At 39.9% G+C, this 15,904-nt stretch overlaps 1 protein-coding gene across 1 annotated transcript; it reads right to left on the reverse strand.

Moving 5' to 3' along the window:
* Positions 1 to 914: 914 nt before the first annotated feature.
* cotl1 (coactosin-like F-actin binding protein 1) lies at positions 915 to 15,272 on the reverse strand. Its single transcript, XM_050074309.1, has 4 exons — positions 14,823 to 15,272; positions 13,806 to 13,888; positions 3,941 to 4,098; positions 915 to 3,351 (listed from the first exon to the last, which is right to left on the reverse strand). Exons 1-4 carry the CDS (start codon positions 14,897 to 14,899, stop codon positions 3,241 to 3,243), a joined length of 429 nt encoding a protein of 142 aa, XP_049930266.1. The 5' UTR covers positions 14,900 to 15,272; the 3' UTR covers positions 915 to 3,240.
* Between the last annotated feature and the right edge of the window lie 632 nt (positions 15,273 to 15,904).

Genomic DNA, 15,904 nt, shown 5'->3' on the forward strand with positions numbered 1-15,904 from the left:
AAGTCGCTGCCCGTGTTCAGGTGGAGCAACCATATGGTCATCTTGTTTAGGTCAGGATGTTTGGACAGTTAAATCATTTCACAACCAGAAACCATGGATCACCAGAACCATCTGGACGCACGGACAAATTAAAGCAGCAGCCAACAATATCCCTTTTTACACAGAGATCACGCTTAGTGTGAGATAAAACATATGCAGCACTTTCTTAACAACAACGGCATTAACATGGTAATAAAAATCATTTTCCTGTTTATATGGCAGCTGATCTTGTCCTCTGCTCGGAGGGTAAAGAGCTCTAAGACCTCATTGTTTTCCCAATTTGCGGTCATTTTCAGCCCCTGTTGTTCCTCTTTGAGTTAGCTGCTGACTGCTATCAGCTACCTTTTTTTTAATCTCCTGCAGCAGGTCATACATAAAACAACTCTAAAAATGTCTTGCCAGCTGTCTCTTTTAAAGGACATTTTCTCAGGGCTGTTACTACTTTCAGTGCTGGCTTAAGGCTTATTTATACTCTTTTTATGTACAAAAATAGATACGGTATAGAAAATAGAATAGATTACATACACAAATACGGACGAAAGGAACGCAGAGTACAGATAGAAGGCTCTGATCGTCTCTGAATCTAACATTGAGCATAAGTGAGCCCTAAAAGGCCAGATACTCTGTCTTCCCATTCTGCAGTTGTACCTTTTATACAGAACAGTGTGAAATTCTTGCTTTGACAGGCAGTGTAAAAGGGGCTTTGGACACATCACAGAGGGAAACCTCTTCGTTGGGGTCTAAGCCAACTCAAAAACTTGTAAGTAACGTAGACTCAACCCAACTTCTTTTGGCAGTTTCAGGTCCTTACCAAAATAACTACTATTGATGGTAACGTAAGATTCAGAGACACACAAAAGACACTGAGAAGCAAGTTTTTGGAAAAAACATCAATTTTTATTTTGAAATGACTGATCTTGTGCCCACTCAGTTTTCTTTCTTTTTCTTTTTTTTCCATTATTTTTTTGAAAATCTCTTCTGCCAATGTCCAAGATAACAATGCTCTTAAAAATAAAATCAAAAGGTAAAATTCTTAAGAGAAAATAAAATTCATTTCAAAAACAAAAAAAAGGTACAAGAAAACATACATATTTTTTTGCAGGGGGAAGAGAGGGTTGAAACTAAATAAACTGAGATGCTACAACCGAGAAATGGCTCCTCCTGGGTTTGGACGATAAGCCCTGGCCCACGTTGTGATGAGCCATGAGCAGATCAAAGTCCCACCCCCATGTAAGAGCAATAGCCAATCACAGTGTAGTGTTCACAAGCTCCCATGATGCCCCTCTCTCCCTGGGAGGCTAAGGCAGTCAAACACAGTAGGTTATAGTAGGCATGGATACCTTTAAGTGGTAGACCGTGAGATGAAACACCAGAGGAAAAGATCTCCATTCTCAGAATCCTTTTTTGATTTTGGGAAACAGAAGTGCTGCTTAGGGTTCAATATATTAGTTGTTTCTCTGTATTTCTACGCTATAATATAATAAGCTCTGGAAACTGCTAACATTGATCATGTCTAGCAAAAACTGGAAGGAGAAAGTAAAAAGTAGATCTAAATAAGGTTCAGAAATAATCCCACTCACAAAAAGACATGTTTAGACATATGATAAAAGGGATTCACAGCACAGAGCACAAGTATAAAGACAGCAGGGTGAATTACAGTCTGTCTCAGGGTAAGATGTAATGGTTAACTTGAGGCTGTAATCCAAACACAGCTGTCTGGCTGGAGATGAAGAGGTGGTTTAATGTGTACTTAGCAGTATGACTCAAGATTACTCAAAGCAAGCCAGCAACCATTACCAAGGATATTGTTAGACAATGGAGATCATTTCCTCCTGGAGGTACAGTGTATCATGACTAAGAGCATGCTCTGGTGTTAAACACATGCCTGCAAGTAAAGAGGTTCATTTCAAAATGGTATTCTCGTCAGCAAACTCCTTCTTACAACATGACCCGTGATGAGCAGTTTTGAAGTGAAACCCTTAGTTTTTTTCTCCATCCTCATTACATGACATTATTCCGTGCAAACAGTGCTGAAGCCTTGATGAAACTTCCTATTGCTCAACTGCAGCCCAGCTGAGATGAAGATGAGCGTGAGATGTTGATGCACAGCACAGTAGATAACCAACCATGAGCTGACTGGGGAGAGGGCAGAGGCTAGAAGAAGAGAGGGCAGTTTGTGATCTTTAAGAGTGCTTATATGCTTGCTTTTAACTATGCATCTGTGTGTGCATGATGGCTACTTTGCAGAGTCTACGTTTGTGTTGATTGTGCGCATCCTCAGAAATCACTGCCAGTGTAGACACTTCAGTGTATGCAGACACCCAGTATAGTAACAGGCCACATCAATGCCCACTGTCAGTCCATTTCTGGACTAGACCAGGCCTTAAAGGGAATGTCTGACATTTTGGGAAGTGTGCTTTTTTTGCATTCTTGTTTATTTTAGGTAGATGAGAAGGTCGATACCACTCTCATATCTCTCCGTTCAATACGAAGCTACAGCCAGCAGCCACTTAGCTTAGCTAAGCAAGAATTTCCTAAAGTATTCTTTTAACAACACATTAACGTCCTTGAGTTTCATCTTGTCAAGTTTTCTTTATGTGTGCAAAGTCTCTTGGAGGATATTCGCCCAACGATAAGGATAAATTGGTCCTGATCTGCCCCCAGATGTACTGGGAATGTACTTTTTAATCTTCCACATACACAAACCGATGCAAACAAGCATGTGAAAGATTCAGCTCACACACACTTTTTGAAAATCAAGCATATAAACACACCCTAATGCCAATGGTATAATTTTTGAGGTGCACCAATAGCACCTGAACTCCTTGGAACTGTGCCAGTTCTCTCAGTAACTACATGTGTTTATATCTATTCTGAAACTGTTGTTGAGAGTAAATTAATAGCTGTTAAACTAGTGGGGGGAAAAAGAATGTTCTGATTTCTAATAAACCATTATTGGGCATTTTTAATTGATCAGTATTTGAAAGGCTTACACTGGTTCTACAAACTGCTCTTGGTGAACCTCTGCTTTGTTTATGTGAGAATTTCCCTTTTTCTCCATCGCACCCTGCCCTCTCTCCAAGAGGTAGCAGCCCTGCCCAAACCCCCCCTGCTCCCACTTACTCCAAAATACCCCACCCTAATCACACCCAACACCCTCTAACCCCAACCCCAACCCTTCCAGTGGACCATGGCACTTCTCTACTCGGCCTGAGCATCATAGTTGGCTCCACCAGCCTTCTTCAGCTCTGTGAGGATGTTGTCTGCATCCAGTTCCCTCAGCTCACTAAACGTGAACTCCTTGGCAAAGTTCTGCAGAAACAAAACAGTTCAGAAAACCAAAAGTTACTTTTCATTTGTTGCAGAATGGGAAGAAACCAAGACATGTAATGGGTGATGTTTTACATTGATTTTTGTACAGATAGCAAAAATAAGACTCTTTTTCTAGTACTTTACAGCTTTTTATACTTGCGACAGACCCATTTCACAGAATATCTTTATGTGTGAAAAGGAGAGCTTGCCTTAGTGTCATTTATCCAGTTAGTTTTCCCTTTTATTTTTGCACATGTGTACATTTGCTTTAACACAGGTAGCATCCTTGACAGAGTTAGCCGAGATATGCTATTTCAAATTATTAGTTGCTGATTTTGACTCTGTGTTTAGTTTCTTATTTTTCCCACCACCACATCTTGTCTTCATATCATCAAGTGTTCAGATGGTTTGTTGTTTTTCAAAATCCTATTCCATCAGACTGTACACAGCACTCTGTTGCCATATTGCCCCTGGGACCATCCACTTTCCCCAAACAGACCATTACAGCTTCAAGCTCTTTTAATCTCATGATGACAAACATAACTTTAATTGGTACTGTCTCAGCATGCAACACCACAGAGTCACTGACCTGCACAATCTCTTTGACCAGCGCTTTGTCGGTGCTGATCTTGGCGCGCTGCAGCCCACTGACGTTCTCACCAATCCAGGTGATGAGAGTGAACTTGGCCCGTTTGCTCATGGTGTCTCCCGTTGTGATCCGGACAAAACCAAACAGACGACAGTCATCTGAGGGAGGAGTTGAAGGAGATTATATAAGACTGAACATACAGAATGAAGGTTCTTACAGCTAGTATTTTAAAATGTTAGACACTTCAACACACCCTACTAAAAGACGCACACACTCTCCTGTCCAGTCAGAGGCTTACACACAAATGGCACTCTGTTGTTGTTAAGCTGTACTAACTGACCTCCTGTCATGCTCCATTTTTCCATCTGCTGATAAAAAAGGCTTCACAATTGTGATTTCATAGTGTCACTTTGTGTCATGATGATGTGTAAATCTGGTGTAGCATCAAGTGTTACAAAACTGCACTGTGTGTTTGTAAGGCAGTGAGCAAAGCGTTTCACTATTGCAGTGCAGATGAATACAAGGTTCTGCTTTTTGTAGTTCACCTTCAAAGTGTGTGTGTGTGTGTGTGTGTGTGTGTGTGTGTGTGTGTGTGTGCGCACGCGCGCGCAACAAGGAAATATTCAGGTCAACAGACTAAATGAGTAAAATCTTTTGTGAGCCTTGCAGTTGTGTCAGAAAGCTCCCAGTGGCCACGCCTGTCACTCTCTCGGTGGTCCACTGCAGACCTGACTGTCTGTGAGTAATGTCTCCATACATGTAACAAGGCTAAAAAAAATAAATAAATAAAGAAAGAAAGAAAGAAAGAAAGAAAAGAAAAACACTTCTATGACTTTTCTTCCGGACTTTTTTTTTCTCTAACTGTTCAGGCCTCTAAGTCCCATTCAAATAAAACAATGTGAGGGGAACAGTCTTTAGAGTGGACTGCTCACAGACATATCCAACAAGAGCAAAACTGAGGGCATGTATTTTTCTATCAAGAGAAACAACTCAAATCAACCAGACACCCTACTTAAAGGAGAGGTAATAAATATCGCCAAGAACTTAAAACATTTAGGTATAATCACTGTTTCCAACGTAAATTTTAAGAAACAAAAAAGGTCTCCAGAAGTGTCAGAGCTAGTCTAATGAATTTAAGACATATTACATACCAACTGCCTCAGGCCGCTGCTAAGCTCTTTAAGCACTCAATGATTATCCTGCTTTTATCTTACTGTGCAATAAGCTGTTCTTAGGCAGGTGTGACTACGCTGAAATCATAAGACGTGAAAACTCTTGCAAAACTAGAATTACCCAAATGTAGTCATAATTAGCAAATTAATTCAGGAGTTATGGCCAAAAACATGTTTTGTAAGGTCACAGTGACCTTGACCTTCAACCACCAAATTCTTATCAGTTTTGTTGGGCGCGGCTTCTGTTAAATAAACTAATAAACTCAACGATACATGTAAAGAGGGGTCACTAGTAGACGGAAATTGCCTATAAAGGATAACACATCAATAAGATTAGGAACCAAAGATATCAGGCAAAGCCTCCAGTTGGGGAGTTAGGGTATGTATTGTAATTCTCCAGAATAACCGCTATATCCCCCGTAAGTGTTATGAATATAACACTGGCCTCTATCAGTGATATTTGGCATATCCAAATGGATAAAGTAGTTGTAATATGGTCATCATACTGGACAGGGTGGCATGTAAAGTCTTATGCACTGGTGGGTTCTACACGCATAATACTGACTTGAAAAGAGTGCTTGTTTTGCAGAACACGTTTTACTTTAATTCAAGTAAAATACATATACTTCTACTCAGTTACATAGGACTACAAACTTCTTGCTAGCTACTTTTACTGCTACATTTAGCTATTAATAATTGTTATATTCTGCTGAGCTCACATGCACGACAGCGATTATCCAACAGCGAGCAATAAGACAGCCTGTATACGCGTACACACATCAAGTACACTGCGCCCAAGCCTCTCCTTTAAGGATTCAGTAACCGCTGGATTCTACTGGGTGCAGCTGCAGTGGTGAGCTGGAGCTGATTGCAGCCACTCCAAACAATGCCTGTTACTTCACCAAACGCGCCCCAGCACGTTTCAGGTTGCTCTGCTAGTCTTTGTTTTGTTTTGAAAGATTAAACAGTACACAACAGCACATACTTTTGTCATTTCTCCAATTCTGGATATGGAACTTTAATGACAATTTACATACACGTCAAATTTTAGCTTAAACTCTAGTCAATGTAATTGTAAAGAGTGACAAAATATGTATGTCAACGACTTTTTTTCAATGACTAAGACAAGTTAACGACAACACAGCAGCTGCATTTCCTCTGCTGTGTGCTTGGAGAAACTTACTTATTTACTTACTTACCTACTTGCTTAAGAGCACTTGGCCCCAGGCTAGTTGTTTAATGGTTTAATAAGTGTTGTCTTTCCTGGTTTAAAATCTGTATTACAGCAAAATTATGTAATTTTCTGTACTCAACAGACTGTTTAAGCTGTTCTCTTATTTGCCCTCACCCAATTAGTTATCATATCCATATTACCAAAAATCCTATGGTGTAAATATTTTTGTGACACCACCAATAGTCACCCTACAATATTGTTGCAACATCGATATGACAATATGTGGTCAAAAATATAATGATATTTGATTTTCATCATATTGCCCAGCCTTACCTTATGTTAGTCAAGTTGGCTTTTGTCTGTGAATTCAAGGGTCTTTACTAGTGGCAAAAAAATGCCAACAAAATACTTCAGTATTCAAGTCTATCATAATAATGTCCTTGTTAAAAACAACAGTTTGCAGTTACTATCTGCAAATGGCTAAAGGTGTTTGATCAATCTAATGAGCCCTCTATTTACATTGTGCACCTGCCATCACATGATCTAACAGCTGTCATATTGGCAGACAGAAAACAGACTACTCTCTGCCCTGCAAGAAAATAACTGCATGTATACTGACAACCATAGAGGAAGCGATAGTTTTTGTGGTTCAGCTTGGAGCCCACAGAGCTGACAAGGCTTTGCAGTGATCATTTTCTAAATGATGACTTTCAGATTTCCCCCCTAGACACAGACACAGACACACACACTCACACACACACACACACACACACAGTCACCTGATTCAGCAAAGTCAAGGAAGGTGCACTTTTTAGTTTTTGGATTTGGATTTGTTAAAATTATAGAGAAGGTGTAGTATTAAAGTGAGCTGAGAAACACAGGCGACACATGAGATTACATAACTTTATTTTATACACAAAGTAAGCAGAACTTTTTTTCACTGTCTTGTCTGCTCCTTCAGGCAGTACGGTGCCATTTAGGTTCCATTCCTTTGTAGATGATACTTAGCTTTACATCTGTGCCTGACAGCTGTCATCAGCAGGTAAAACTGGACAAATGTATCAGAAATCAAATGATTGATGTCATCTAACTTCCTTCTTTTAAATGCTGAGAAAACTGAAATATAAACTTTTGGTCAAACGCAGATCGGAAATAAATTGTCTGATCTCACTCTGAATATAGCCAGTTCCACAATTTCACAAACGCCTTCTATTAGAAGCCTCAGTGTCTCATTTGATCCTAACCTCTCCTTTGGAAAGCATATCAACAATAGTACAAAGACTGCATATTTCCACTTATAAAACATTGCCGAGATTCGTCCCATTCTATCAATGCCTGATGCTGAAAATCTTGTTCATGCATATGTTTCATTTAGGCTTGACTACTGTAATACACTTCTCTCTGGCTTTCCTAAATCAAGTATTAGCAAACTATAACTTCTACAAAACACTGCTGTTAACCGAATGTAGAACATTCAAACATATTACACGTTAATATTCCATTACATATTGCATACATACATATTGTTTCCCCTACCACCTGAAAAGCAGACAAAAATATCTGCATTTTTTAAACGCTCCCAGAGTGGTGAAGATGGTGAAGAAGAAATGTTCCAATGTTTAGTTCAATGTACAGTTAAAATAATAGTTAAGTTGTTATATTGACTGCTGTCATTAAAGAAACACATGAACATTTTTGTATTTAGCTAAAGCTGCTCATTACTGTTTTTAGTGTATGTATTGTATTCCATTTGTAATTCTCTGTATGTCATTTATCTCACTTCTGTATGTTTTTTTTGTGCTTTCCTAATGTTGCTAACTGCTGTTTTTATTATATGTACAGCCCTTTGCGGCATGCTTTGAGGTATTGGTCTATGATAAACTTTGAACTGAGTTGACTACTTAGTATTGTCTTCCCAGTGTTCCTGCCTCTGTGTGACTGGCAGAAACTCTGTATACTCTGACTATGAGCTGTAGGACAAAAACCTTCTTACTTCCTCAACAAAGCAATCTAACCACTGACAGAAAATAATAATAAATCCATTTAACAAATACTGAAGATCTATAAAGTTCAGCGACTGATGACTGGTGGGAGCATGTGACTCGATCAATGAATCGGCCTAAAGTCTGTTTTCCTGCAGTAACACCACTGCAGTGCACCACTGACTGACAGAAACCCAGCCAAAATCATTCACTGTTACTTTTAAAGTTCCACCAGACAGCATTTTTATGAAACATCACCCTAAACCTGAAAGTGGAGCAGCAACAGTGAGGAGCAGGACGCAACAACATCACACATCAGCCAGTCTGTGAAACATGAGCACACTGTTTGCAGCTCACTGCTGGAGGGATGGATGTATTCATCATTGTAAGTGTGTGTTTCTTAGCAATTTACTGATTCATTTGTAGAATTAATTTTGACATTCGCTTAATCATTTAAGTAATTTATGTCATCTTCACTTTGATACTTTAGGATTTTAGAATGCTGGAAAATCTGAAGTTGTCCTCATGTCACCTGTCTGAAATTTTATTGACTAAAGGAGGAGCATACGGCAAATCAATATTGCACTTCCATAAACCTGAAGTACTTAAAAAGGCCAGTTTAAAAAGGAATGATCAAAATTGAGGAAGCAGAGGCCAAGATTTCCTGACTTTCCTGACTCAGTGGAGTCTTTCTTAAGATCCTCCCTGCCTGGTAAATGCCCATGTCTTGCAAACTCCACATCTACTGCTGATTTTATTACCCTCTTTCAGTCTTTAAATCTTAAACAGCATGTAAAAGAGCCATCTCATAATAAGTGTCATACCCTTGAACCTGTGTTGTCTTCTGGTGTTTCTCTTAATAATTTTGAATTGCTTCATTTTAATTTCTCTGATCACAAGGCTGTCATTTTCCAGACCTTGCTCCTGCTTTCTGTCCATAGGCCATCTACCTTCAATCACTATCAGTCTCTTTTCCCCATAATGACAACATATGACACCCCCCCTTAAATCCTTAATGACGAGTTTTGATGCCCCTGGCATATCCATAAAGACGACATTTGACGCCCATTTTAACAGGTTCCGTGTTTGGCTTTCAAATGGTGATGACTTAAATGAATGAAAACACATTGAAATCCTCATAAATAGATAGTTTAGAGCCTCAGGTTTCTAAAGATATATGACATGTTTATGTTTCATGTAGGTTGGTGGAGTGTAACATTCATTTATAATCACATTTAATTTTTTTATTCAAATAATTCCATGGGTAGCCTTAGAATGTTCAGTAAGGGTGGTTCTATTAGGCGTTCTCTGGGGTAAAGAGTTAAACTCCAAGTTAGCCTGAATTTCATTGCTAGAATTAGAGGAGCTAATCTCCCACTTAAACTCCTCCACCTGATAAATTAGACATTATCCCCACCATATTTCTAAAAGAGGTTTTCCAGACTGTTTCCCCACAGATTCTCATGTGTTCTCTCTGTTATTAACTGCTTATTGTCTACTGACTCTGTCCCATCCAGTTTTAGAAATAAAATAGTCCAGCCACTCCTAAAGAAACCTACACTTGACCCTCTTATTTTTAACAATTTTAGACCAATTTCAAAATGACTTGTTTCATCCCAAATTTCAGGAAAGTCTGCTGCCACTCCATTAATCTCACACATGGATAACAATAATATCTTTGAGCAATTTCAATCAGGATTCCGTACCTAGCACAGCACAGAAACAGCTCTTATTAGGTTTACTTATGATTTACTTCTCGGTGATGATTCCAGGGCTTGCTCAATTTTTATTCCGCTCGATCAGACTTCAGCATTCGATACAACAGACCTCCTTATAAACAACCTTGAAAACGCTGTTGGAATTAAGGACAGTGCTCTTGCCTGGTTTTGCTCACATCCCTCTGAAAGCTCTTTCTCTGTTGTAATGGGAGAATATTCTTCATTCACAGCCCCCCTCTTGTGTGGTGTTCCCCATGGGTTAATTCTGGGTCCTCTTTTGTTTTCTATTTATATGCTTCCTTTGGGTCAGATATCTTCCTTTAAAACACTCCTCAAAACATACTTCTACAGCAAGGCTTTGTTTTTACAGTAAATCTGTTGTCTGTCTAGTTTCTATCCCTCTTTTATCAACAATAATAATAATAATAATAATTATTATTATTACATACTCTGTTTTATCTGGTCTTAGCCTATGTTAAATGTTTTTTTATTTGATTTATTTATGTTATCGCTCTTTTTATCTTGATGGTGTATACTACTTTATCTTTGTCCTATAAGCACTCTGTAACTGTGTTTTGAAAAGTGCTATGCAAATAAAGTTTATTGTTTTTATCTGCAGTTTGAAACTCAGGCTTCCTGTTACAAAGTCGTAGTCTCCAATTTGCAAGCTGAGATAACATAACAAACTAAACACAACAATGAATCACTTTATGATTTTAAATTAAGATACTTAAATTTAAAGTGATAAATTCTGAAATGGACCTGAAGGTGGTAGCATGCTCATTTAAGCTGCCATTCTGTTATATGGTCAGTTGATTTTACTAGATTACATCAAGAGTTTTTACAACTTGTATTATCTTGATGTACCTGTTGAAGCAGCTGATTAAGACTTTCCTGGCAGAGCTTCAACGTTACTGTTCTCAGATCAGAGCAGCCGCACATTAACAGGAGCAGCAACTACAAAGAGTCTTATCAGTGTGGTCACAAAGGACATCGCTAGTTTCAACACCTTGTTTGAAGCAATACACGCATGCACGCATTCACCTGACTCAACTAAGTCAATTCTGACACTCATGAATAGCCTCCCTTTGTCTTACTTGCCATTGTCACCGTTTGAGATACCAGAGAGGAACTAGCACAAACACATAACCTCACCCAAACCAGGAGCTCGCCCACACCCCCACACTTCCTCCCTCTGCCAGATTCTTCCTGGTTTGCCTTCCCTTTAAAGCCATGCTGACACTGCATGTAGTTTCGTCTCTGCAGCCGGCCTCCCCCCTGCTGCAGAGAAAACTCTACTGAAACTACAACAATGATGAGACAGCAAAAAGACTGGTTGGGAGACACATTGCTCTGCATAAACTGACTTCATTTTAGCACAGCGAAGGTTGGCAGGTGACACTGAATCTTCCTGTTTACACTCTCTGAGCCCACGCTCAGTCCCTCTGCGAAATAGCCTGGAAACTAGAGCTGTCTCAGGTGGGTCTGGCAAGGAGTGGTGTTACCAACATGTTCTTGTTTTTATCTTAGCTAACAGCAGGGCCTGAGGATGGTGATGCAAGTCAGGTAACCATTTAATTTGGTGTGGATCCCCTAAGGAGGGTGATAATTTCCCCTTGACCAACTCTTTGGTCCATGACAAAATATCTCAATGCTACATTCCCTAAAAATCAGCTGTGGATATTTTGGGGTCCTTAGAGGATGAATTCTACTGTACTGGGTGATCTCTGACCTTTTCTCTAGTGCCATCATTACACCAAGATTTTCACTTGTACACAACAAACCTAAAAATCTATCAGATAGATTGCAATTTAAGTTACTGAGCCTATTCATGCTCCCCAGAGGACAGACAATTTCAATTTGATCACTCCATGAGCTTTCCTTTTATGCCACCCTCAGGACAAAATGTCATCCTTGTACAGGAGGTATGATTTACTAATGAGATTTACCAGAACCTCTGGACTCCCCAAGGGGTAAACCCTTTCCTCTGGCACCACTCTATCACAAAAGCATGTGTGTTTTTCTCCACTCAACAACTTAAGCTCTGAATAATTAAGTCATTAGGATTCATTGTCAGGGGATGCTGAATATCTAATTTCATATCAACCCAGCTAAAAAGGTTGTCTAAAATATCAACATTATAGTGGCACAAGAGGAACAGTCAGTGGGATTCATCCTCTGGGGACTATGATTGTCTGCACAAAATTCTGACCCAATCCATCCACTAGTTAAGTGAAAAATTTGACCTGATGGTGGCACTAGGGGAAAAGACAAGGGTTCATTGAAAATCTGTAGGATTCATCATGTCTGTATCAACTTCATCATCCATCCATCCAATATTTGTCAAGCAATTTCAGTATGGACAAAAGTGGTGGATGGACCAACCAACACTGCCATCGCACAAGCCATGTTGCTAACATGACATAAATATTCTTTTTAATAACTATTTTATGATGCAGACTGAATAAATTTTTGGTTGTGGCCACATTTGTCAGCAGACATTATGCTTTAAAAGTCTTGGAGGCAAATCAAATTAGATGTAAGAATTTAGGACTTGGTGGAACAATGCCATGCATGCAGTATCTTCTTGCATTGATGGAATTGCGCACACCCAAATTAATCTATTTCTACTTCCTGTTTAAGATCAGTATTCAAAGGTAGCCCTCCTCTTCAAGCCTCACTAGACGAGCAGTCTGCATCAGCTCCTCCTACATTCAGAAGGGGTTTTCTGCAGAGTTACAACTGCACCTCTAAATAAGGAAAACAAGCTCAGACAGAAAAATAGATGTCTGATAACGTGTGTGTCATCTTTGAACAGGAACCAATGGCAGACGCACCAGCTGAACTGTTGTAAAGCATGGTGATAAATGAGCTATTTCAACATAGGAATGTGAGCTCTGAAATATCGGGAAGGAAAATAACGGAGTACAGCCCTGAGGCAGCAAGCTTTAAAGACAACTAGAGCAAGCATCAGAAACAGCCACACCCAAAGCCAACATCTGAGCAGATGCTTTACTCTAGAAGACACAAGAATCACACAGAATGTGAGATAACTCCACATCCAGCCAGCACCTATTAGTTATTTTTGCTCAGTGGGAGTCATTATCTGAAAATCCCTACTTGACTTTTTGCGATTTCTCCTCTTTTCTTTTTCTGTGACATACAAAAATGAGCTCCATGCAGACAGAGATACTACTAATCACTGTGCTGTGCTGTGAATACACAGCAGATCTGATCCTTCATTAAAAAGGACACACAAGCACACACACAATCAGACAAGAGGGAAAACATGTTTTTAACAATGCATTTCGATTATTCGGCTGCATGCAGATGGTTTTTAGATTCATTTTTCAAAGGCAAGTGACAGGTTAAAAACTTCACTTGCATTACTGACAACTAGTTGAGGAACAATGACTTACTACAAGTATGCTTTCACATCCTCAAAGTGCCCTACTTAACAAAAGGCTTGCCTTAAATGGTTCACCTTGTAAAAACCAGGTACAGGAAATTGTTGAAGAGATTATGCAATGCATACAGTGCTAAGTGCTTTGACAGTGTAGTTAGGCTACAGGGCTCAAGGCCAATGGGTGACAGAGCACAGAGTCTTAAAAGATTAGTGTCCTGCCAAGTCAAGCTGTGTGGCATAGGCTATAGGCTGTGTAACCCGTCCAGAAACGGAGTGTGCATTGGCCACACAGTCACAAAGACACACACCACAAAATCTAGACTAGCCAGCAGCAGGGAGATATGTTTCATCCATACTGGCAAGGCTTGGTTAACAACTAGGGTGGAATATTAGAAATGAAATCTACTCCTTACCTGTGCACATGCTCTTGAAGTCCTCATAGTCAGTCCCTTGTCCTGCAGGCAGGATCATAGAGCCGTCATATTTAAAAGCAGCCCTGCAAGATGCAGAATACACTGTGCATTAGGCGATTACTCCATGTACCATGTATCATCCAGTTTCATAATCTGTTGATTCACAACATGGCATTGTGTGCACATCAGACCCATTTTGCAAACTGAAGCAACACACAAAATACCCAAAACACCCATACAAAGTGGCAGCTGTGTGCCAGCCATGTTTAAGTGTCACTACTATAACGTTATCCTCTGAATACAGGACAAAGGAAATTACTTCTGCCCCGCTGGGCCTGATAACTGTGTAGTGTGTGGCCGCTAAATAGCCAGAATACAGATCAGCTAGATCAGATCAGCGAGGACAGGACACTGAATGTTGCATGTATTACAGCAATTATTCTCATAAACACAAGCCCTGGAATTAGGGATTAACGTTTCCATTGTGAAACAATTCACGAGGGTTTCGGTTCGGCCAATCCCCCCAATGTGCCATTCTAGCGCGTAAGCAGGACGAACTACTTAAAAATATCGCCCAATTTAAAGTTACCTTGGTTAAATAAAAAAGTTAATGCAACATAATATACAGTTCATTACATTTTTTATGTCTTCATGGATTTATCTTCCATTCGGCTTATGTCAGGTCACCCAAAGTGTTCTTATTTAGATAAAATGTAAAGTTTTATAAAAGGTCCGCCTCTGATTTTGGCACCCTCTGCCACTGAAAAGACGACGCAGTGGGCGGTAACAGGCTATGTGAATTAAATCCTTAACTGAGATTAGATCGAAAAACGTATTGATTGATGTAACGTTATTATATGGTTACTGGAATAAATAACGGCTTATAGGTTTTTATTATTCAGATGATGTGTGGCTAACGTAATGAATGAAACATCCACTTTTGAAAACGTGCAGGAAATATAAATTCGTCACAAATTTTACCGGAGTATGGATAAGTAACCATGTCCGCAAACTCACCAGTTGGTGTCCGTGTTATCGTCTCTGACTTGGTTGTAAGCCTCTCTGCAAGCATCTTTATCGATTTGGGTTGCCATTTTTCGTATAACGTTAGACAGCAGCCAAAAAAAGACGAAGTCAACGTTGTATCGGTCCAAATCAGAGAGAGCTAGCTACACAGTAATAAAGCAGCTAACTTGTGCAGTTGACGTTATGCATCAGACAACTATAACTGATAACGTTATACAATAGGCTTCACTCCAAATCACTACCACTGCAGTGAAACAATCGTGCCGGTCGGATGTAGCGGAAAAAGACGACTCTTCTTCTAGCAGCTAGGTCTATTTCCTGTATATTGCTACTTTATGGGCGTTGGTGATGCTAGTCGATCAGGTTGCCAGCACCAGCAGACAGACAGAGGAGTCCCCCAGACGCTGGATTCACCTTCTCCCTGTGAATGGTCAATGGTATGAGGGCCGCTGTCAAGGCAGCCCACAACCTACAACCACCTTTTCCGGTGAGGACTTTCAAAATAAAGTAAAAAAAAAAGTGGTAAAGCCTGGTTGCAGCCAGAACGCAGTTCTAATATTCACAGAAAGTATATAAATAGCAGTGATAAGACATGTCAGACATGTATATCATGACTTTTGTAATATTAAAATGAGCATACAGTCTGAGAATCACCACCAAATAACTTGGTCTGAACACGTAGCACCAAATCCAGGGCCCTGTCCATAAGCAGTCTCTTTAGGCCCCTGCCCTTCCTCTCATGATTCATGTTTCTCTCGTGCATCTTTTGATTTTTTTTTTCCTAAGTTTCTAAGTCAGTCCCTTTCCTTTCTTTCTTTTTCTCTTTTGGAGAACCAGTTGCCCTTTCTTCGGGGTATTCCCGCAGCATAAGCAGTCATTAGCCCCTTTTACACTGCCTCTTCAAGGCAGGAACATCATGCCATTATGTTGCCTCTTCTGTATAAAAGGTATCACAGAATGGGGGGGACATAGTTGTCGGCCTTTAAGCCAGGAGCAGAGGTAGTAACAGCACTGAAACGACCTCTGTATAAACAAGACAGCTGGCAGGACAGGATCAGGGATAGCACAGACGT

The sequence above is a fragment of the Epinephelus moara genome, chromosome 20 (assembly GCF_006386435.1).
Source record: "Epinephelus moara isolate mb chromosome 20, YSFRI_EMoa_1.0, whole genome shotgun sequence".
In the NCBI taxonomy this organism is placed as follows: Eukaryota; Metazoa; Chordata; class Actinopteri; order Perciformes; family Serranidae; genus Epinephelus; species Epinephelus moara.